The sequence below is a fragment of the Theileria orientalis genome, chromosome 4 (assembly GCF_000740895.1).
Source record: "Theileria orientalis strain Shintoku DNA, chromosome 4, complete genome".
Classification (NCBI taxonomy): Eukaryota; Apicomplexa; class Aconoidasida; order Piroplasmida; family Theileriidae; genus Theileria; species Theileria orientalis.
Genome location: NC_025263.1, coordinates 515,840 through 539,527, shown reverse-complemented (window position 1 = coordinate 539,527; position 23,688 = coordinate 515,840). Strand labels below are relative to the sequence as shown.

Genomic DNA, 23,688 nt, shown 5'->3' with positions numbered 1-23,688 from the left:
TAATCACAAAATCCTCTAACATATGGTGTTGTTAATATCATATATTTCAAAAAACATGTTATCATCATTGAATATTATACAGTAAATTTTGATATATAATGTAGTTTGTGTTAAGATGAAATTAAATAATAGGTTTGTGGCCTTAACAGCCATTTTGTTGGTATCAACATGTACGATTAACGTAAAATCGCTAAATATCCCGTTCTTCTCAGGTAATAAATATAAAAAACATCTAAACAAATAAATCAACATAGATTTAAAGCATAAATTATCAAATCGATCAAACACATATGATTCCAAAAGTGATTCTACATCAAAGCCAAAAAGGGTTGAAAGAGTATTAGGTAAAATAAATACAGAAAAAGATGGTAAGTAAAAAAATAGATATAACAAAAGTAAACTCTTAGATAAAGCCGAAAGGGCGTCAAAACCGACATTTGTGCAAATGTTCGAAAAGTTTACGGATCCTTTGTCGAAGGACTTTCCCCCAAACTTTAGAAGGAACTACGCAATATTTCTACTAGTGTTCACACTGCTGGTGATGTACGCAGTGGCAGGATACAGCAGAAATAAGAAGATAGCGACGGGACTGTATTTTGATTAAGAAAATAAATTGCTTTAGGTCTCTGGCAGTAGAACAGGCGTTGGAGGACAACTTCGCATACGTGGAACGCGACCCAAACCTGCTGGACGTGAAGGGGTGGAGCCACTTTGAGATGTACGCGTCAGGAAGAACGAGCTGCAGAGGAATGCTGATAAAACTGGACGTAAGTTGTAACGAAAATGAGAGTGTGCAGCTTCGGAAGCGACAATGTTTCTGGCACGAGACGCTGATAACACTGTTTCAGCCACAGAACGACCAAGTGACCTACGACATACTGTTCGAGTCACTGGTAAGTTGAATAGAAAGTCAAAGATGCACAGGATCACTTTATATTCGCAGTGTGTAAAAAGTTAACAAACAAGTCATTTGTAAATTCCTATCAACACCTGGTAAGAAAAAGTAGATAGTCAGTTGCACAAATAGTTGATTGATTAAATAGTGAGCAATATTTATTATTATTGTTAAAGGATGTTGTATTCTGGATAGTTAAAAAAGTTTATTTTATTTTAGATAGAAGATAGGATTTAAATTAAACAAATTAAACATTAATGTGTAGTTGATGTTTACTAACGTGTACGATTGCAAGGAAGTTCCGGATAACGTGAGAGTGTACCTGGACTCTAACGATAAGTCGGTGCTGCAATTCGCAAACTACGTGCTACACCAACTTAACCCATTTATAAATAACCTGGAACACCTGTACCTATCGGATGTGGATTCAACAAACACAACTCTTACGAAAAAGTAAGAAGATTGTTAGAACCTTAGAATGAAAACACATTTACAATGTAGGCCGAGACTACAATGCAGATTTACACTGACGAAAAACTACGACGATTTTAATCAACTGACGAGGCTAGTAGTGCACATAGCGGACTGCGCAAAAAACTTCTCACTGCCACCAAAGGTGAGAGAACTGACACTGAAGGAAAGATCGGAGCTGGAGCTGGCCTATAACAAACTAAACAGGAGTCAGAGAGATGAATCGGTAAGAAAATATAAGTTACATAAGTAGGAATTAATGAGTAAGATAAAAAACAAATAAACTAATGAAATGTGCCAGAATGAAGATGAACCTGAGATAACAAGTGAAATGATGAAGAAATATGAAGAAAAGATGGCAAGAAAAAACAAGGCAGTCAGTAATATTAAAATAAGGGTAGGTTAAACGACATCACAATTTTTTTTAGAAAGTTAAGTGAATGAGAAATCGTAATTTTAATTTTAATGTGATATCGTATTTTATATAATAAAATTAATTTGAATAATGTAAATTATAAGTAAATGGCGAAACACAGCCCGGGGGAATATAAGGTGCCCGAAGTAACGGATGTTGAAATGCCACCAAAGCTACTGGTAGGTTAGAACGAAATAAACGAACATAAAATAGGAAGATATAGAAAGATTGAAAAAATTAAGGGATCAGGGAATGACGACGACAAGGAATCTCGAAGAATCACTGGAATTTAAAAACCCATACCTGCTAGAAGTAAGTCAAGCTAAATAAACCATAAAAAGAAATGTGTAGAAGATAATGAGGGTGTTTGACATAAAGGAATACTCATCGAACTACAATAAGGACGTATACGACCCATCAGTATATGAGGCACTAGCGAAAGAGCCTCTCGACACAAAAGGTAATCAAGTAAATAATATAAAATAAATAATATAGTTAAACAAAAGGAAAGGAAAAGGCACAAAAGCGGATGGTCATAAAAAAAAATAAATAAATAAAAATTAAATTTTTTTATTAAAAGTATTAATCTGATCCAGTGTGTTGATAAATGCGCTTTATTTTATTTTAATTAAGTATCAAATTCAAGTAAATAAATAAATTAAACTGTAAAATCAAATGGGTAAATAATATTCAAACATAATTCGACACCTCGATGTGTGGTTCCGTAGCTCAGCAGGTTAGAGCGTGTGGCTGTTAACCACAAGGTCGTAGGTTCGATCCCTACCGGTACCGCTTTTTTTAAAAAACGTTTCTACTGTAAACATCACATTAGTTGCATTAAGCATTAGATTATAATTAATCTTAAAAGCAATTTTATTAAAAAAAATATCAACGAGGATTTCTTGGAGGATACTCAAACAGGAGATTCTACACCTTATCATGTTATCAATGTGGGATTCACAACAATAATTGTTCCAAGCAAATTTTCAGTAAAATAAAAGTATGTTCAGAGGAATTGTCAAACGTGTGTTATATCCTAGGAGACGCACATGTTATAAACAGATCTGATAAAATATGTACCATATCAAATTTGATAAAATTGTTTTGTATTATACCATCCCAGTGGAATTGTTTTATATTTGTTTTAATAAGTAATTGGTTACTATTAAAGAAACGTGTCCCTAACAAAAAAACTTGTGATCTTTGTTTTAAATAACGTTAACACACCCAGTAACATATAAGCCTCTTACACTTGAAAATAAAAACACGAGTAAACTGTCTTAAACAAAATCATCAGTAAAATCAAAAAGTAAATGTTTAAAGTGTAAAATATCAACCACAAAGACCAATTTTCCGGAAACAGGATTTCACGGAAATTAGAAGCTGAAAAAAAGCAAATAGCAAAATAATGTTTACACATCTGTCAATTCAAATAAATTGCTGAATCCTCCAATTATAATTTGTAAAGTAACAACCTCAGTATTGCAATTTACAAATAAATTGTTTTAAAGTGTAGCGAAATCGGCTCATTTTTAATATTTCGCCTGTAGACTTGTGGATTCATAAATTTATAAAGCAGTAACCTACTAAGCCAAAAATCAGTTTACAATTTCATTTTTGGTCATGGACAACACACAGCTACCTTTGGAAACCATAACCAAGTCAGAGAAGGTAAGAGACCAACGACATCACAAAACATTGCAGAATTCAAGCAGAGATATTCAGGACTACATCAACGAAGGAATATCAAACAGTAAGTTAATCTAAAGTTAACAGATGTGTAGTAATATCAAACTCTGACTACAACTTGGACAACATTAAACTCTTTCAAAAGGAGACACTCGATCTCAACACACCAGGTAAGAAAGGATTCCACAAGTAAAAGACGTAACGATGGAGTAGATCAGTTATATGGATAGCCATATAGATAGTAGACATTTGAATAGACGGGAAACAAAAAATATTTAGACGAGACATATTTGAACTCACTGCTGAAAAACGATGAAACCAACAAATCAAGTTTAACACACATAGACGACACTAACGAGTTGAGATCGAGCATAGACATGTTTTACCTAAACAGTCTAGGCAAAAACGACACAGAACAGACAGATTTCAACTACATGAAGAACCTGGAAAACCACTTACTCTTTTTTGACAACAACGTGCACAACGTAGAACCGAATTTATCATATCGTTTTGGATTGATGGAAAGTGCAAAGAACAACACACTGGTAAACAGCTCGTCAAGTACTAACTACGATTACAATGTTAGTAGCTCAGCAAACAGCCCATACATAGTCAACAACGGTAAGTGTGTTCAACAAACAACATAAATTAACATATGGTAATTAAGTTAGCACATGGTAATTAGGTTAAGATATATTAGTTATCTCAAGATAATGCAATTAAGTTGTCACAAACCAATTAGGTTAATACAAAATAGTGTTATGTAGTAATTAGGTTAATACAAAATAGTGTTATGTAGTAATTATGATAATACAAAATAGTGTTATGTAGTAATTATTATAATACAAAATAGTGTTATGTAGTAATTATGTTAATACAAAATAATAAAAATTCATAGATTACTCGGAGGAGAAGAGCGACAAGAACGTGAAGGAACTGTCGTACGGAGAGCACATCATCTACAACAAAATCGAGACTCTGCAGAGAATGATCAAGCACATGGTCATGACAATACACGAAAAGTACAACACGGACTCGACGCTGAGATACGAAGCGTTCCTGAACGAGACGGTTAACGAGTCGATCTACGACTTCACACTGGCACAAATCTTTTCGCAAAAAAACCAAAAGAGGTCGTCATTGAAGCTGCTGGCATCACACGGAGTAATAGGCTCGTTCTTCGGATCGAACGGACACAGAGTGCAGGCGTTACAGCAGGAGTTCAGCGTCAACGTGTCAGTGACGACGAAGAGAATACACTTCCCAGGCTCAAACAACAAAGGAGTGCTGCTCATCAACGGAAAGCTCTACAACATACTGAAGGTGCTGAGGCCACTGTACAGAGCAATCCAGGAGGAAGTGATTAGGCTGTTGATCGACGACTCAGTGAGAATAGAGCCCTCGAAAATAAGGCTGGAAATCGAAGTGCTGATACCAGAGTCGCTGAGGTTCACAATGGACAGAAACAAGCACTTTAAGCAAATCATGGAGATGACGGGAGCGAACATAAGAGTGATCAAGCAGACGTACGAAGACGGACCAGTGCAGGAGAGAGTGCTGGTGGTCTTCGGCACGCAGAGCGAAGTGGAGCTGGCAATAGAAAAAATAGCACTCATGATACAGGACGACGTCGGATTCAAACACTACAGCTACATGAACTACCCAGACCTAACAGTTGCATTAAATGCAAACGATTTCACAGTCAGGTATCACCAAAAGAAAAGCGAATTTGATTTGAACAAGTGCAAGAAGAAGTACTCACCATGATCAACAATCAAACACCGTAGGGAAGTGTACAGTAAAGAAAGAAGCGAGGAGTTTAGGAGCTGGCACCAATGATTTCTAGGTAACACCTAAGAATGCTAGTTAACAACTAGGATGACAGGTACACCTAGTAATTCTATGAAGTTACAACTAGGAGACCAGCAACGGTGTGTGATGACGGAGTTGTCGAGTGAGTTGCTACTTAAAAAGGAAACGTGTAAGAGGGAATCTGAGAGTCAAAGAAAAGAGAAGTAATAGCATCAAATTAATACGATTGAGAAAGAAACGCACGGTAAACGATAATAGAGTAATATAGGAGTAAGAAATAAGAGTAAAAGGATCAGAATAATTAGTAAGTGGAAAAAATAAAGAACAGCAGATTAACAGTATAGAAGAGAGATAATACAAGTATATTAATCTAGACGTGAAGAACATGATAGAATTATGTGAATCTAAGCTCGAATTAATACGTTAAAGGTGAACAATAATATGACTACGTGAATATAAATATAAGTATATGCATACGAGAAAAGTAGATAAGTGAGTGTGTGAATATATTAACAGTAGAGTTAGTGGGAATCCAAGAGTAACTAGGAGAAAATAAGTATAAGTAAAAAAACAAGTAGGTAGGTAGGTAAGCAGACGTATATTTATACGAATGTGTGTATATAAATATATGTAAATATGTGTGAGTGAGTGGGTGAAAAAAGCAAATTACTGGTTAGGGTAAGAAAGAGTATATGTTACAGTCCAAAAGACCTGAAAAAAGGAAATTTTATGTAAAAATAAAAGTAAAAATACCAAAAAAAGGCCAAAAGAAGGAAGAATGTGTTCAGTGAATACCTCTAAATTATCGAGCATATAGTCAGGAACGTTAAACTGAGAACAGTAAATGCGACCGATCATATACTGAACAGAAAGAAAAACCATAAAACCAACGGCACCATTGACCTTAAAGATGCCAAGAAGCAGGCCAAGAATCAAAGCGAAAGAAGATTTGATGTAGAAAATTCTAATGGAAAGGTTCCTCTGAACAACAAGTATACAGTGAGAAGTAACGTACCTTAGGGTGGTCCTTTTTAAAAAACTGATCAATCTTTAAAAACTGCGATGGGTTAGCCATGGTTAAAACAAAAGGATATAGACAAACAGGGGTGATTACAAAAAATACAAGCTAAATAAATATGGAATCCTAATGGAAAGCCTCACACAGTTAATAATAGATAATCGTGAAAATGAATTATAAACAATTCATTCAAATTTATATAATTTATGTATTTATAAGTATGTCATTTAATCTATATTCGTTTTTATGCCAACACTGTCAAAAGAATTACAACATCACGACTGTGTATACACCAACTTGAGAATTGGCCTTAAACTAGCTCCACTATATACACACCCAATTAATACTACCCTCAAATGTTACTTGAGGTGCACTTAAAGTCCATCCCCTCAAACTTGTCTTACCAATACCCCTAATCGAGGAGTATACAATTGACCATATGGAATCCATTGATTTTAGATTGATCACACTAAAATATAAATTAAATAGATTTTATAACAACATATTTATTTATTTAATCACTTTAACGTGTATTTACCCCGTACAATTTATTTAAAAAGTAGACGAAATGAGCTACGACGATTTTTTTAAATCTATAAATTATTTGGAGATCGATTTGTATCTGTAGTTTTATTTATATATCACTGATATAATTTTTAATTGTTTTAATAAATATACTCATATTTGGTCAATTTGTGCCATATAAATAAGGAACAAACGTGTGAATAAAGCTAGCGTATATGTAAAAGTGTGTGCAAAATGAAGCCTTTGTCACCCAAAAAATTTAAAATCATTGGTACCATAGCCCATTCCATTGGATTGGTGCTCAGTATAATGATCTTCGTGTTCGGAATCTACGTTGCCGTGAGCAACGATAGAGTAATTTCGATCATCGTACTCGACTGCTTCGGAGGAATCACAGGGTTCATATTTTCAGTGATCGGAATCATTGCAGTGTTAAAGGAGAACACCACCTTCTTGCTGTTAACGAGAAACGTGTTCTCTGTGACTGCCTTCTTCTCGGCGGTCTACACACTGGCCCATGGCCTAATGCCCTTCTACCACGACTTTTACGAGGATGAGTACGACCTTAAGAACATGTACTACCTGGCATCAGGAGGGTTCTTTTTATTGATTATAGAGTCGCTGTACTCCGTATACATTGCCCATTCTCTGTACAAGGCATACTTGCAGGCTTCCGATGAAACAAAAGACGTAGAAACACCAAAAGAGAAAATGTCTTTGGAATCATTAATGAAACTACAATCCTATCAAACTCCGATTTGATTTAACTGCTAAGAGACTTGATTAAAAGAAACTTGAATAAAAAACCATAAAGCTAACTAAAATAAAGTTAAACACGATGTACCATAAGCTAAACTTATACTAAATACTATACACACCCTATCTTATAATTAATGTGTTTACAGTTAATCCATTGTATAATTACGTAAAAACTCAAGCACACTTAGTATGACCCCAAGAATCTAGTAATATTGGAATACAAGCACATAAGTTTAAAATAAAGAGCAAATTAAAATATACTAACGTCCGGTCAGTAGTATCTTGTGATCTTCGATGGCGTATAGTCTATTGGATGGGTCTCCTCGGTCGCGCTCTCGTCCTGCCTGTAAATCTTTATCGTCTTGTCGCACTCCGCCGTTATGAGCCTCGACTCGCTCCTGTCAAAGGCCATGGAGAATATACCGTTTTCGCTCTCGAGGGAGCCCTTCTGCACCTTCGACTGCAGCGTCTGGAACTTGTAGCCCGAGGCCCAGTCCCAGAAGTGCAACTGCCCGTCGTTGCTCCCGGCCACCAGGACGCTCGAGTCCCCGTCGTCCTTGATCGCGCAGCAGTTCAGGATGCTGTTGTGGCCCGTGATGTTCCTTATGAACTGGCCCTCGGGGCACTTCCAGACCTTGACGTTGTCCGAGGCGCAGGAGCAGAATGCGTACTCAGTCGGGTGTATCGACATCGCCCGAATGCTCTTCTTGTGGTTCGTGAGCGTCACTATGCTCCTTCCAGTTGAAAGGTCCCACAGTCTCACCGTCTTATCCTGGGAGCCTGATATGACCTGAGGCTCCGAGGCCTGGCTCACCAGACTCATCACTGTGCCGCTGTGGCCAGTCAAGACGTGAACTGCCTGCTTGGTCCTGATGTCCCAGACCCTGACCACTGCGTCCCTGCCGCCGCTGAACAGGACGTCCAGCTCCGGGTGCAGCGCCAGCTTGTACACTCCCGAGAGGTGGCCGTGGTAGCTCCTTATCACCTTGTTCTGCTCTATGTCCCAGCACTTGACTGTGTTGTCCTCGCTGCAGGAGAATATGTACGGGCTCTTTGTGGAAATCTTAACGTCCCTCACTGTGTTTATGTGTCCAGTCAGCGATAGCTTCAGCTCGCAGGATGCAAGGTCCCATATTTTTATGAGTCTGTCTGCACTCCCGGTGACAAACCATTCGTTTGAGACGTCCACGTCCACGCAGTGCACCCATCCGTGGTGTCCTATCACGACGCGGTACAGCTTCCACGGCGCGTGCCACATCGGCCTTCCTCTTCTAATCCTTTCAACCTTCGGGTTTATGTCCAACTCAGCTATTTGGTGTCCCTTGGCCACTGTGTCCTTCAAATACCTTTTGAGAGTCTCACTCTTTACATCTTGTGGCGAAAGCGCCACTTCCTTGCTCGTTACTGAATCACTGCTCAAAGTTTTACTGTCAGATATTGCGAGCATATTATCGTCGGTGAGTCTGTACCTTACTTCGTCCAAATTCACATCCAAATACTCCAATTTCTTAGGTGCGTGTAATGGATAAAGCTCAGAATCCAGCGAGTCGACCACATCGGCTAATGCTGACTTGCCCTTCCTAGTCTTAGGCTGGATAACCTCCTTCTCCTTTGACTTATCAATTATCTTAGAGTTTGCAGTGGTTAGCGGTACATATTGCGATACTGAAATATATTCGTCAAGTATTTTACTCCTAATATGCTTCCTCGTAAAGGGGTCGTTAGGATTGTACGGTTTCGAACCATATTCGCCAGCGAATAGGTTCAAGGACTTATAAATGTTATTTTTTAAGTATTTAGAATAGGGATGCCTCTGTATATGAACGGATTCTGTCATTCCAAATTAACATATCAGAAGTACCAAATATTCAATGAAACAAAAAAATATATGTATAACATAATAAACAAACCGAAAATCAAATAAAATATATTACAACACTCAAAAAAGTAATAATAAATATAATTTATTAATGGTGATGAAAATGGATTCCAACAGGGTTAGGCATCAAATCTAGGAATATATAAAAAACTCGTAACGAAGTCGACTTGCCATATGAGTATCAGTAAATTAATTTATAATTTTATTTCATAGTGTAAACAAAATTACACACAATGTATAATAGATTTTTATTGTAAAAATTCGAGTGAATTGATTCACACAATGGATTTAACAACAAATCCAATGTTTGGAAGAACGCAGAGATATATTTCACATAATCAAGAATCAAACAATATCGAGTCATAATGGATTCAAATTTAGATCCTAATAACATATCATCGGCCAGAGGAGTGTACTCACCAATGTCATCAAACAACAACCCAAAGGACGGGCACACCCCTTCAGATATAGAGCTGTCTAAAGGTAAGAATAACAAAATGAACCGAAATTCACGAATATTCCCTAGAGTGTATCGAAGGAGTGAAGAAATTGGCCGAGAGTTTTGAAAACTACACAGTGGAAGGCTTTATAGCGTCATTTAAAGCAAACTATAGCTCGCTGAAGATGTTTATCCTTAAATACACAACGGACGAAGAGATGGTGATGCTTAAGACGCAATGCTATGACATATTGGAAGCGTACACGAAGATAGAGCTGTCGGAATCGCAGATCAAAAGAGAACTGCTGTCAATATGTCTCAACACACTGATGACGAGCTCGGATTGGGACGAAGTGTGCCACAGAATACTGAAGAGCCTGTTATCGGACCCGAAACAGTTTATCAACATAGTACAAATAGAACAGTTTTTTGAATATACCTCGAGATTTTTGAACAATTACCCGAATTTACAAGGTGGGTATGAAATAAGATAAATAATGAGTAGGAAAAGAAGTGAAGAGAATGTTGATATTTATAAATGTGCTCGAGTTGCTTTTCACAACTCCACTGTCAACGAAGAACCTGGTACAGTTGCTGCCAGTGTTGACGAAAGTGATCAATCTTAATTCCAAAGGTTGGTTAGGAGAGGATACAAATGTTTAGACCACATCGAAGAGTGCTACGTGGAGCTGATAAAACTGTCATGCTCGTCGCTACATTTGTTCAACACGAACGTGAAGCACAGCGTGAACTACACATACTACATCAACGACATATACACACACCTGATATACCTAGTCAACAGTACAAACCCAGTAAATATCGCACAACTGTAAGTGGTGGAATATGTAGTCGAGCAGTAAGAAATACTATAAGTGTCACAGGCAGGAACTAATGGAAATTTAGGACTAGAGTAATCAACGTGTTTATCATATTTGTGAGCTCGGTGGTGAATAAGGTGTTGTTCAAGTCGATATTTGAGTCGGAAATATATAATAAACTGTACAGTATCGCAGAAGAAGAGAATTCACTAAGGTGAGTTAAGTATACGCATATGTGTGTGTGTCGATATAAGATGAGGAGTTCATAATGTGCAGGTCAAATGTGTTGTTGCTGATTCATGAAATAGTTAAAAAAATCGACGTGGAGCAGTTCAACATAGTGATATTTGAAAAGTGCTGCACTCTTATCAGTAGGTACTGGCTGTCGACAGACCACAGACTGAGAGAGTTGAGCTACAACCTAATGCTGGACCTCACAAGCCACGCGTCAAAGGCAATATCAAATCTGGACGAAGAGGCGAAGAATAAGGTCTACAAGTTCGCAGTGATCTCGTTCTTCAATGCAACAAACGCCATTAGTGATATGTACTATACCTTAAACGTAAGTCGGAATAGTAGTAGAGATAGTTACCTTAGTGAAAAGTTGTTTAATTAGAGTAGATGATTGGCAGACTAGGTAGCTGCTAAAGTAGAGTAGATAAAGAGGTTATTACATAACAATGGTCTTTTGAAAAAGTTACCAAAAAGTGAAATAAACAAATAACTAAAAAATAAATAACTAACAAAATTTTTAGAAAATGAATATTGGATTTATATCATATGTAAAAGGCACAATGAATCAGTTATTGGAGTTAATACTACTAAACTATAAATTATTAATACAACAAAATCGAGTAAAGAGGATAATGACGGTAAATGTGTTAAAGACGTTTGTGCTGGTTATCAAGATCGTATTTAGAATGTACGGGACGTTGACAGCAAACAGAGAAGTGAAGATGGAAAATCAAGACGAGGAAAAGAACGAGTACCTGTACATGCTGGATAACGCAGTGAGGATGGTGTGTAAGACGCTCGAGTACCCGTACACAGTGGATGGGATCAGAGTGCTGTTGCCACTGCTGATACACGAGTACCTAAACGCGAGAGGAAGAGCAACGAAAAGAGGAAAGAGGAGTGAAGAAGGAGAAGAGGAAGGGTCGATGGAAGTTGACGAGGACCACGAGGAAGCAAGGCTGGTCGAAGAGAGCCTGGAGCAGGAGTCACTGGCTCTGTACGTGTTGTACTCGTTCTCGAAGCTGTTCCCAGACCTGTTCCTGCAGCAGTACCTCTCGCTGTTCGTGTACCTGCTGAACAACGATAACCTGGAGGACCTGTACAGGTACTCTCACAGAGTGCTGTTCCAGGCGGAGCCGGATCGAGTAGAGGAGACGAGAATGGACGACAACGAGGCAATAGAGAAGCTGCTTAACGAGAACATATTCGTAGGCCTGAGGAACAACGTAGACGCAATGAAGTACATCAGCAGTGACCTGAATTACATAATAGGGATCCTGTACAACTACTACCCGAGGTGGGACGGACTTAAGCCACTGGACGAACAAGCGAACGGAAACACAAACGCGTATTTTAGACTGCTGACAGTGATGTTTAAACAAATCAACAAAAACGTCAAGTGCAGTTACATGTACGAACACATCAGCACGCTGAGTAAGTTCCTGAACAAGCTGCTCTTCTACTTTAAGCTGTCGGACTACAATCACCTGGAACTGATGCAGAGAAGCAGCAGCTCAGCCTACGTGGACGTCAAGGAGAACGAGGAGCTGTACACGTTCCTGTTCGTGATAAGCACGAGGAACACGGAAAAGGAGTACATGGAGGAGATGCTGAAGCTGGTCAACTACGTGTTCAACCACGTGGAAAGTAAGACGCTGCTGAAGCAGGCGCTGCTGCTGCTGGAGTCGTACGCAGAGCACACGGAGATACAGGAGCTGTACTGCATGCTAGCGAGGCAGATAAGGCCGGAGAACGACGAGGAAAGAGAAGGAGACTGGGCCGACGGAGACGATAACGAGGAGGACCAGAGCACGGAGCCGTACTTCATCAAGCTGTTCCTGAGATACATCCTGGAGAAGGACGAGGACGTGGCGGCGATAGTGCTGAGCGTCCTGGGGAAGCTGGGAAACCTCAGTCAGAAGTACACAATCGACGCGGAGGTGAAAAACACAGAGGAGTTCACACTGGCGTTCCCGTCGGCAAGTAAGAAGGACTTCACGATAGTGTCGGTGCCAGTGGAGGAGGGGCTCGACGCGATGACTAAGAGGCTGATGGAAACCTGCAGGGCAGGAACAGTTAGGCTAAAAGTGGAGGAGTTCGACGCGTACTGCGGGTACCTGCTGGTGGCGATGGCGCCGCTGCTGCAGTACAACACGTCGCTGACGCAGTTCTACCTGAACGCGGCAGCAAAGAGCTCGAGCTGCAGCGGGGCAGGAGACGGGATGGAAGTGGACGGCGGGGAGGAGTCGAGGGAGCACAGCAGGCACGAAGGACTAAACCTGGAAAGAAGACAGTACGCTTACATGAAGAAGCTCCTGAGGTGCCTGTGCCTGCTCCTGAACACGGGCACGAAGCTGAACACGCTCGAAAGCAACGAGTTCGAAAACCTGGTCTCGTTCAAGAACGCGCTCATGGAGTATGCGTTCCTGTCATCGCCAGAAGAGAGCAACAGAGATAACCTGACGCTGCTGGTGTCGCTGCTGGTGGCCTGCCTGGATTACAGAGCAACCGTGGGAGCGGACGACGACGAGGTGGAGGAGCTGGAGGACAGCTGCGTCGACATGCTGCTGGAGGTCTTCGAAAGAGCAGCCGAGGAGAAGATGGAGGACGTGCTCGACCACTACGCGGAGGCTTTGCTGTTTAAGCTTAACGAAAAGAGCACGCCGAGAAGAATAAGCGCACTGGTGCTGCTGGTGCACCTGCTGAAAATCGAGGCGAGCACGTGCTTCGAACGCTACCACGAGTACATCTACAGGGCGACGGTGCGCACGCTGGAGGACCACAACAGAAACAACGACGAGTTCAAGGTGGACAAGAGGAAGAGGATGTGGGAGGAGAGCGTGGCGCTGGCAGTGCTGAGGCTGCTGATAGAGAAGAACCCAAACCTGACGTTCGAGAGTCTGACGGAGATGCTGAACGCGAAGGACGCGAAGATGAGGCTGGTTGCATTCGAGCTGCTGGAGGAGTACGAGAAGCAGAGGCTGGTGCAGTTCTTCAGCACCAGCGCCCGGGGCCAGGAGCACCTGGAGATAGCGCTCCTGTCAACGAAGTATACGCAGAACATCAAGTAAGTTGACTGACTCGCTACTATTTTAGAACTAGTTTTTAGTTAGTCTACACCATGGCCATACCATAGTTGGTAGATACAATTGTACTCCTATTGTTATTGCATATGGAGTTACCATAGATGGTACATACGATTGTACTAGCATACAAGATAAGGTGGCACTAGAACACCTAGTGCATATGACGGCGGCAGTAACAAATATTCAGGACAATGAGCACAGGATTGATGAACATGGCGAACCACTTTAACAATTTCACGGACGATACCATGGAAACAGTAGTGTACCTAGCAGTGCTGGAGCTGGTGGTGTTTGACGGAGCGTACGAGAAGATGTTTAAGCAGATGCAGGCTGACCTGCTGGAAAACCTGCTGACGAGCCTGATCAACCTGACGATGATGTCAATAGGACTGGTGTTTAACCTGTCGTACTCGCTGCTGAAGAGAATGGACAAGGTGCAAGTGAACGAGAACGTGATGCTGACGCTGCAGCCGTATATAATACAGCTGCAAACGATATTCAACAACATGACAGTGAAGGTACTGCCACATACTAATGCCACAACAGTATTTGGCAAAGGATAGAATATAGAATTATTAGTTATCGTAGACGTTAGTTACCCAGAAACAGAATTAAGGCAAAAGATAGTAGTGAGCCCACAAGCATTGGTGACTGGGTCGCCAGATTATGTTATCTAATAGATATTTAGTAATACGCATAGTACAAATTAAAAGTTAGCAATGCACATAGTACAAATCATAAGTTAGTAAGACAGATGTGAAACCATGAAATAAAGTAAATTTGTAGAAGTTGAAGCTGTTCTTTGACATATATGGAAGCGACATGAAGTACATAAAGGAGTCGCTGTACGACGTGGCAGGAACGATTAACGAGTCGAAGATCAACGTCTCGGAGCTGCAAATGATCAACTACATGGAATTCTTCAAGTTCCTGAAGAAGCTGGGCTACAACGACAACCTGCTGATCAAGCACTACGTCAGCAACAGTAACGTGACGACGCCGATCATGCTCTTCCAGTTGTACGAAAACTACATGCTGGCGGAAAACAGAGAACCTGAGAGAGAGGGAGAAAGCGAGAGAGAATGTAGAGTGTTCGACGAGATAAAGCTGTATGACATGCTGTACGTGATGGACGAAGGCGCAGTCGCGAGGAACTTTTACAGACTTAACGCTGAGCTGGAGGACAACAACACAAACCTGACCTACGAGGTGCTGTGCTACTTGGAGTACCTGTCGAACACGAGGAGCATGCTGGTGTCGACGAAGGAGTTCAAGAACACGATGAAGACGGTGGTTAACATATCGAACCCGGACATCTTCGTAGGACACTTTATACACAGGGACAGTGGGTCTCAGGGGGAGAAGGACCTGGACGAGATGCTCTACATGCTGATATCGAACAAGTGCTACCACCTGCTGCAGCTGCACTACCCGTCGACTGCGGACGTACTGAGCCAGTACAACTACACATCGTACCACCACCTGGAAACGCAAACGGGGGAGCTGGTAAGGAGTGTAGAAGATAGGCAGTTAGGCACTTAGAGAATATGTGTCCCCAAAATGGCGATACTGAGGTTAATAAGGTGTTTCAGGCCACATTCAACAAGTACGTGCTGGAAAACCTGGAGTTCTTCGAAGGGCTGTACCTCTACAGGTCGACCTCGGACTACCTGTACAGCACAAAGTGAGTTTACGGAAACATACACACTAACGCCTACAGTATATACAATAGCTCCTGTTATAAGAGCTACGTATATGATCACATACCCGTAGAAGTAATAATAACAACTGACTAAATTGCTATAGACTGCTCACGCTGATGAGGATGGTGCATTTGGTAAACAATAAGGAAGATGAGGTGAAGGGAGCGATGATGACGGAGTTGATGAACTACGTGTGCTACAAGGTGCTTAAAATGAGAGCTGAAGAGGAAGATGGAGAGGAAGAAGACCGAGGCGAGTTTGACGAGACGCTGAGCCAGTGGCTAGGCTACTACGTGGCGAGTAAACTATGCTACCTCAACAACACAAACTACATGATCGTGACACTAATATACAAGAACTACATCAGATTCCTGAAGTCGACGGAGTTCGAGTACGTGGTGACGAATCTGCAGAACGTGCCGATGCACCTCTTTTTAGTGTTGAACAACAGGAAGGAGGGAGATCTGGAGGACGCAGATGACTTCGACGAGTTCTACGGAGCAATGAAGAGCATCTCGCTGAGCTTCTTCACATGCCTGTGTAACCTGACGATGTGCGAGACCGTGGAAAACAACAAGAAGTACGTGCCACTGATACTGTACATGTTCGACCTGGCTACCATGCCGCTGCTGCAGAGGATCGGCAGCGGAAAGGAGCTGACGACGATGACGAGCACAGTGATGGGAGCGCCAGGAAGCGCGAGCACGACGCCGGACAGAAGAAACACGCAGACATACATAACGACGAACACGAGAGCAATGAGCACAGTTATCGTGGTCCTGGGAAGCTTCATACAGCACCTGACGAACTACAGAAACCTCATGTACGACTACCTGGTGAAGATGATCGAGTTCCTGTACAAAAACATGAACTACAACTACTACCACACCAGGTTCGCACTGGAGCTGGTGGTGGCAATCATGGTGATCTTCGAGAAGAATCAGCTGGAGTACGACATGCTGCACCTTATCACAGTCTACATCAAGCTGCTGAGCAGCTCAAAGCTCTACTTCAGCAAGTACGCACTGTCGAAGCACAAGGACCGCGCGAGGAAGATGCTCTACAGGTACAACGGAGTCATCAGTAAGCTGTACGGCTACGAGCTGTTGGACTACGTGCACAGAGAAAGCAACGCGGAGCTGTACAAAAACATACTGCTGAAGCTGCTCAAAAACGAGTACCCGAAGCTGGACACAGTGGTGAAGAGGCTGGTTGAAATACCGTACTTCACAAGTAACCTGACGGTTAAGGGGCTGATGAGTCTCAAGGGGGCGCCACCGGAAGATAAGCAGGACAAGGATAACACGTTCCTGGAAATGGTGGTGAACATGATGTTCACGTACCTGGAGGCCTCAGCACGGGGAGAAGTGCTGGTAGGAGAGGATGGGTTGTTGGGGTCTAGCAGTAGCGGTGCGGGCAGTACAGGCAGTGCAGGGGTAACAGGCGGCATGAACAGTACCGTCGGCGGAATCGGAAGCAGCGACGCAGCGGCAGCGAGCACACTGAACTTGAGAGAAGGGAGCGGAGTGGCGACAGTCGGCGACGGGGAGGAAGAGCGCTTCCAGGAGTCGCTGAGCATGGCGAGCCTGTTCATAGAGGTGGCAAAAATGATCGACGTGAAGAGCGTGCAGCCGCTGCTGACTAAGGCGCTGCCGCTGCTGATGCTCAAAATCGAAGAAAGCATGCTGACGCACGCGCAGTTCAACAGAGACCTGGACGACAACTTTGTGACCTTCGTTGAGCTGAGCATGCAGATCCTGAACACGTTCGAAGAGGCGGCACAGAAGGCGTTCCTGAATATAGTGGACTCGCTAACGAGGTACCACAAACACACAGTGTACAGCGGGCTCGTAGGAACGTACTACATAGAGGCTTTGGGAGTACCAGGGAAGAAGCACGCGCGTGGGCGGAGCAATGAGGGCCGCGAGAAGGTACAAAGTGGAGTCGCGGAGGACAGAGACTACAACTTCTACGACTACACGGGGAACTACATAGAGCTGACGAAGGAGTCGCTGGAAAAGCACGTAATCGCCGACATGACGGCGCAGAACAAGCGCCCCTCAAAAATAGCGCTGAACCACTCGAAGTACACAGTAGAGCAGGACTCAGCGCCAGTGCCGACCCGAGATTTGTCCAAGTACGTGAAGCACAGCCCCGAGGACATCAAATATGAGCTGATATGCAGAATCATGTACCACACGAGGCACATATCGTACCCAGCCACGTCAACGACGGCCGCGACGACAATGAGTGCAACCGTGGGCGGCGCTTCTGACGCCACCAGCGCAAGTGCCACTCACGAGTGTGGAGCTTACGAGGGAGAGCAGGGCGCCCACGACGAGGAGCAGCTGAGGGCGGACTACAACAGCCTGTACCTGAGGGTGGTTCGCGACGAGCGGTTCAGAGGCGTCAGGCAGACCGTGAGATACAGGTGCCTGTCCCACTGTTCGTACCTGGCCGGGTTGAACATGGTGGACGCATTTGAGTACCACAGCGCGAGCGACACTACGTACCACACTGTCGAGGCGCTGTTCAAGTACGACCACAACAGCACAGGTCTGCTGAACACTCTATTTACGCTCTTCGACCAGGTGAGGATTTGTATAGATTCATACCAGTAGTTATTTATATATATTTTTCCTAGTTATTTATACATATTTTTCCTAGTTAGATGTACGTACCATTTAACAACTAAACACAAACAAGCCAAAATAATTACTAAACACTTTCCAATAAATAATTACTACACACTTTCCAATAAATAATTACTACACACTTTCCAATAAATAATTACTAAACACTTTCCAATAAATAACAACTACTACAACGCAAACAAATAATAAATAACAATGTAGGACATTGAAGCGGGCATAAGTATGAACTATCCAAGGTTTAGACAGCTGGACAGCAGTAACCAGGAACAATCGCGGGAGCAGAAGGGAGATCAGACGAGTCAGATCAACTTCATATGCAACAGCACGAAGGTGGAGGGGATAAAGCCAATAGTAAGTATACTGAAGGACTTTAGGAAGATGTCACTGTCATACAGAGAAGGGAGCTTAGAAGGCGGCTCGAATGAGGGAAGCGGAGAGCTGTCGAGTGCGCTGAGAAGGAGTGAGCTGGAGCTGACGTTGGACAGTAAGCTGCACAAGGCGCTGAAGAAGATGAACGAGTTCCACAAACTCTACTTCGAAAGGTACCTTAACGTGAAGCACGCGGCGAGGTACGTGAGGAAGGTGTGCGAGTTGCACGAAGAAGCAGGAGACGCAGTGTTCACGAAGCTGTTCCACCAACTGTACATCAACCTCTCGGAGCCGTACAGAAACGAGTTGCTGAAGCACATGGTGCTCTTTATAGTTAATAAGGTTAACGATTTAACGATGACGAATGAGGAAACGTACGAGCCAGTGAGGACGAAGGTGAAGGAAGTTAACCCGTATATGATGAGAGACGCGACGCAAATGCTAAGCAGAGAAACGAGTCAGTCGACAGTGAAGGAAATGAACCAAAAAAGCGGAAGCTTCGTAGAAGCTCTGGGAGGCCAGAGCAGATCGCAGAGCTACGCGGACCCGGAAGCGTCAGACCTGAAGAGAGTGCTTAACCTGGTGTACGTGACAGTGATCAGCAGCTACCCGCTGATAGTGCTCCCAGTGGAGATCATTAAGTACCTGGGATACTGCCTGGACGGAAACTACTATAGCACGTGCTACTACCTGGAAAAGCTTATGCTAACGCAGCCGCTGGACATCACGAGAATAGCGAGCGTGCTCTCGGACGTGTACATGAAGCTGGAGCTGACGGACATGGCGATAGGCTCGAACAGGTGCTGGGTGATAACGAGTGAAACGAGAATGGCGCTGGCAAACATGCAGCACAGCAAGTGGAAGCAGGCACAGAGAGACTTCAACCAGATCATGGAGTACCTGGGAAACTCAGGACAGTCCTCGGAAACTGTGGCCTGGTTCGACGAGTCAAAGCTGTGGTACAACTACTGGATGTACTGCACGAAGCAGCTGGGCGAGTGGGACTCTATCAGAGACATGGCCTACGTGTCGAACAACAAGCTGCTCTTCAACCAGGCGACAGTGTACCTGAACGCGTACCCGCACATGTACGTGCCACTGGCGACCGGCAAGGACACCATGACGTTCGTTAACGCGGATCCGAGCAAGGACATGGACAGCACGGAGCCGGAGAACGCACTGGAGGTTAACATGTACAACGTGATCAGCAGAGCCTCCAAGGTCTTTCACAGCAACACGGCAAGCATGGGCGCGCTGCAGAAGCACTACAGCAGAGAGTACCACAGCCTGCGCAGGGTCGCGGAGAACAGCGTGGCGCTGCTGGTGCAGTACTACAGGAACACGGGCAGTAAGCTGAACAACGGGCACGCGAGCTGCATGAGGATGAATCAGCGTTTCGTGGAGGCGCTCGAGGGACTGGCGTACCTGAAGAGAGTTACCGACAGCACATACGCAGGGCAGAACGCACAAGAGGCGCACCTGATCAACAAGTGGAGGTCGCGCCTGCCGAACAAGTCGGACCACCCGCTGAGCTGGACGAAGATGTTGGCCTTTAGAACGATGGCATACAGCAGCGTGAAGAACCTGCTTAACCTGCAGCCGCCATTCAGCGCGCAGAGCGAGAACCTGTACGTGAACCAGGACTACATCTGGACGCTCGTCAAGTACAGCTGCGTGACGAGGAAGACGCACCAGCTGCCGCTGATGGCCTCGGTCCTGCTGAACAAGGCGCACAAGTTCCTGGCAGCCACGATGAACAGGACGGTGAACATGGGCGAGGACTACTACCTGCTGATCAACGAGAAGTTTAAGCAGTACCTGTCCTTCTCAGTGAACATGCCGGAGGCGCTCAAGAGCGTCATCGCACTCGACTTCGACAAGCTGCCGAACAAGGGCTTCGAGACGCTGAAGGCGCACGTGACGAGGCTGAAGGCGGAGGCGATCAACAGGAACTACATCTACGACACGCACCAGGCGCAGTCGAACCCGAACAAGAGGCCGCACAACAACTCAATAGGTACACCAGTAGCATTTTAGTTAGCACGTATTTATTTAGTTACATATGCAACTGTTTTTGGCTGGTAGCTGGTATTAATGTAGTTATTTGTAGTTAGTAGCTAGTACGTAGTTATTTGTAGTTAGTAGCTAGTATGTAGTTATTTGTAGTTAGTGCGTACGTAATAACCACCACTAGTGTAATAACAACTACCAGTGCCGTAAAACAAGCACTAAATCATATTTAGGAGATATTGACCTGGCGTGCAAGTACATGTTGGAGTCGCTGAAGCTGCAGCCGCTGCTGAGTAAGAATTGGATATCATGGGCGAAGTTCAACGACAATAAGATCGACCACTCGCTGATCTCAGTGTGGAGTAAGAGTGAGCAGATGTTCCCAATGGAGCTGTACGAGACGGCAATAATGGGATACCTGACGGCAATCTCAATTAACCCGAACTGCCACTGGCTGCTGATAAAGAGAATATTCACGCTGGTGGGAGAGATGCACAGAGCAGTGAACGGAGTAAGCGAAAGCTTCAAAAAGTACTCGGAGTACGTTAACCACAGCGTGTGGCTGACGTGGCTGCCGCAGCTGGTGAAGCAGCTTCACAAGAAGAACAACGCAGAAGTGTACCACCTGCTAAAAAGCCTGAACAACAAGGCGCCGCAGCAGCTCTACTACACGCTGAGGACGGAGTACCTCTCGCTGCTGGCGAACGGAGGCTCGCAAAACAGCGTGGCGACGAAGGAGGAGAGCGAGGCCGGAGAAGACAAGGGGGCAGACCCTGGAGACGTGAAGACGATACTGCACATGCTGCTCAACAGCAACCCGACGCTGAACCAGAACCTGGAAAACTTCTGCAATCTGCTGACGAACCTGGGAAAGCCGGACGTGATCGACGAGATACTGTGCGCATACGAAACTATATTCGAAGAGTGCCTGGACCTGCCCTTCCACGAAAACATACCGAAGCCGATGCTGCACTGCATCACTAACAAAATACTGGGGAAGCTGTCCTCAGCAAGAGAAAGAAGCAGCACGAACGAAGAAGAGGAGCTGTACAAGCTGGTACACAAGTTCACGCAGGACTTCGTGAAGCAGTCGCAGAGCAGCAGCCAGAGCTCAGACCGCCCGCAAATCAACATACCCTGCGGATACGCAATGAATAAGCTGCTGGACATGATCACGGCGCTGATGAACTACTCGAGGACGAGGAAGCCGAACTCTAACATAAAGTACCTGCTTAACCACAGCGTCTGCAGGGTGACAAACAGCCTGGCGGCGAACGCCAGCACAGTGATACAGCTGCCGCACGTCAAGATGAACGGCATCGACGAGATTCTGAGAAACAAGAACGTGCTCGGCCAGACGCACGACGTGCTCTACGTGGACCCGAGGCTGGTGAAGGTGCGGAGGAGGAACCAGCTGGTGAAGTGCATCAAAATCGTGACCACCGACGGCCAGAGCCACTACTACTCAGCGTGCCCACTGCTGAGAGTGAGGCAGAAGAACGAGGAGTACCTGCACCAGATGACGCAGCTGCTCAACTTCTACTTCAAAAAGTACCACGAGACGCTGAGGAGGAACGTGCACATGCCCTCGAGCGCAGTGGTGCCCCTGGACCCGTACATATGCCTCGTCGAGGACAGCCCGCGAAACCAGACGCTGCTGAGCATATACAACAACGCAGTCTCGCTGAGCAACCTGATGAACCCGTCGACGGTGGGAGTCTCGCTGACTTCAGCGCAGACAGGAACGAGCACGCCCACGAGCGCAAGGACGAGCAGAGAAACTCTGAGGGACTCGGGCGCAGCGGCCGCCCCGCTCAACGACTACGACCCGAGCAGCGGCCACGAGACGAACCTGCTGATCCTCGTCCTCCACAAAATACTACTCGAGAAGAACATCACGAGTAAGCTCTACGAGTGCTACAACAAGTACAACCCGGGGCAGCTGCAGGCGATCGCGGCGAACGCCGAGGGCGACCGCAACGTGGGCTTCAACTACATCTACAAAATGTTCAAGGACAAGCAGTACCCGTGGTTCCTGACCTGGTACCGCAAGATCCACCAGGACGTGCTGCAGGACGCCTACAACAAGCTCTGCAACATCGTGCCCGACAACATCCTGCTCACGCAGCTGCAGAGCGCCGCGAAGGACTACCAGGCGCTCCTCACGATCAGGATGAACTTCACGGCGACCTACGCGACGCAGGCGATGCTGAGCCTGGTGCTGGCGACGCCGTACGCGACGCCCTCGAGGCTGCTCCTCAACCCGCGGACCGGCACGATCAGGCAGGTGGACTACCGGCTCTTCACGCGCGAGATGGAGCCGACGAAGCTGCGCGTGTTCCGCCTCACGAGGAACATGACGAACCTGATAGGGCCTGCCTGCAGGCTGGGCGTGCTGCCTGCCGTGATGTTCTCCGTGACGCTCACGATGCACCACTTCAAGATCGACATTCACGCGGCGCTCTCGGCGATTCTGGAGCGCGGCGGCGCGCAGCCCAAGTCTGAGCCTGGCGACTCGAAGGACGCCGCCACTGCCGGCTCTGCGCAGAAGGATAAGGAGGCGCCCGCGGACAAGGCCGACGACGTCGACGAGTACCTGAGCAAGCTGCTCAACTACTGCACGTACCTGAGGGCCCCTGCGGACCAGGAACACAGCACCGTGCCCATCAACAACATGATCGTCTCCATCATCGACGCGTCCACCGACCCTTCGATGCTCGGAAAGCTGAAGACGTCGTACCTGCCGTGGTTCTAGATACTAAACGCGCAATCGCCGACAAATTAACACAAACCGTTGTATTAATAATAGTAGTAACTTTGCACTCTATGCTACACACACCACTAGATCACTTCATGCTACACACACGCCTACATACTACAATATACACACACTTGTCTAAGCGTGTATA

General features: G+C 44.8%; 6 protein-coding genes and 1 non-coding gene across 7 annotated transcripts; 5 read left to right on the top strand and 2 right to left on the bottom strand.

Moving 5' to 3' along the window:
• Positions 1 to 115: 115 nt before the first annotated feature.
• On the top strand, positions 116 to 3,190 carry TOT_040000248 (uncharacterized protein; the record flags this gene model as incomplete). The annotated part of the gene is made up of 12 exons (XM_009693874.1): positions 116 to 212; positions 255 to 368; positions 408 to 591; positions 623 to 893; positions 1,161 to 1,348; positions 1,397 to 1,592; positions 1,668 to 1,763; positions 1,995 to 2,093; positions 2,133 to 2,249; positions 2,510 to 2,588; positions 2,678 to 2,857; positions 3,126 to 3,190. 12 exons carry the CDS (start codon positions 116 to 118, stop codon positions 3,188 to 3,190), a joined length of 1,686 nt encoding a protein of 561 aa, XP_009692169.1.
• TOT_04t000013 lies at positions 2,500 to 2,573 on the top strand. Its single transcript has one exon. It is a non-coding gene; the product is annotated as a tRNA-Asn (tRNA).
• Positions 3,191 to 3,404: 214 nt separating the features above from the next.
• On the top strand, positions 3,405 to 5,237 carry TOT_040000247 (uncharacterized protein; the record flags this gene model as incomplete). Its single annotated transcript, XM_009693873.1, has 4 exons — positions 3,405 to 3,534; positions 3,566 to 3,640; positions 3,750 to 4,091; positions 4,369 to 5,237. The coding sequence occupies 4 exons, from the start codon at positions 3,405 to 3,407 to the stop codon at positions 5,235 to 5,237; spliced, it is 1,416 nt and encodes a 471-aa protein (XP_009692168.1).
• Positions 5,238 to 5,948: 711 nt separating this feature from the next.
• Positions 5,949 to 6,357, bottom strand: TOT_040000932 (uncharacterized protein; the record flags this gene model as incomplete). The annotated part of the gene is made up of 3 exons (XM_009693872.1): positions 5,949 to 5,993; positions 6,036 to 6,263; positions 6,298 to 6,357. 3 exons carry the CDS (start codon positions 6,355 to 6,357, stop codon positions 5,949 to 5,951), a joined length of 333 nt encoding a protein of 110 aa, XP_009692167.1.
• A 702-nt stretch (positions 6,358 to 7,059) lies between these two features.
• Positions 7,060 to 7,587, top strand: TOT_040000245 (conserved hypothetical protein; the record flags this gene model as incomplete). Its single annotated transcript, XM_009693871.1, has 1 exon — positions 7,060 to 7,587. The coding sequence occupies one exon, from the start codon at positions 7,060 to 7,062 to the stop codon at positions 7,585 to 7,587; it is 528 nt and encodes a 175-aa protein (XP_009692166.1).
• Positions 7,588 to 7,855: 268 nt separating this feature from the next.
• TOT_040000244 (PRL1 protein) lies at positions 7,856 to 9,421 on the bottom strand (the record flags this gene model as incomplete). The annotated part of the gene is made up of 1 exon (XM_009693870.1): positions 7,856 to 9,421. The coding sequence occupies one exon, from the start codon at positions 9,419 to 9,421 to the stop codon at positions 7,856 to 7,858; it is 1,566 nt and encodes a 521-aa protein (XP_009692165.1).
• A 407-nt stretch (positions 9,422 to 9,828) lies between these two features.
• Positions 9,829 to 23,534, top strand: TOT_040000243 (uncharacterized protein; the record flags this gene model as incomplete). The annotated part of the gene is made up of 15 exons (XM_009693869.1): positions 9,829 to 9,946; positions 9,990 to 10,376; positions 10,408 to 10,536; positions 10,566 to 10,734; positions 10,809 to 10,937; positions 11,000 to 11,285; positions 11,479 to 14,024; positions 14,231 to 14,561; positions 14,830 to 15,549; positions 15,636 to 15,727; positions 15,850 to 17,958; positions 18,037 to 18,337; positions 18,602 to 20,786; positions 21,013 to 22,483; positions 22,547 to 23,534. 15 exons carry the CDS (start codon positions 9,829 to 9,831, stop codon positions 23,532 to 23,534), a joined length of 11,961 nt encoding a protein of 3,986 aa, XP_009692164.1.
• Between the last annotated feature and the right edge of the window lie 154 nt (positions 23,535 to 23,688).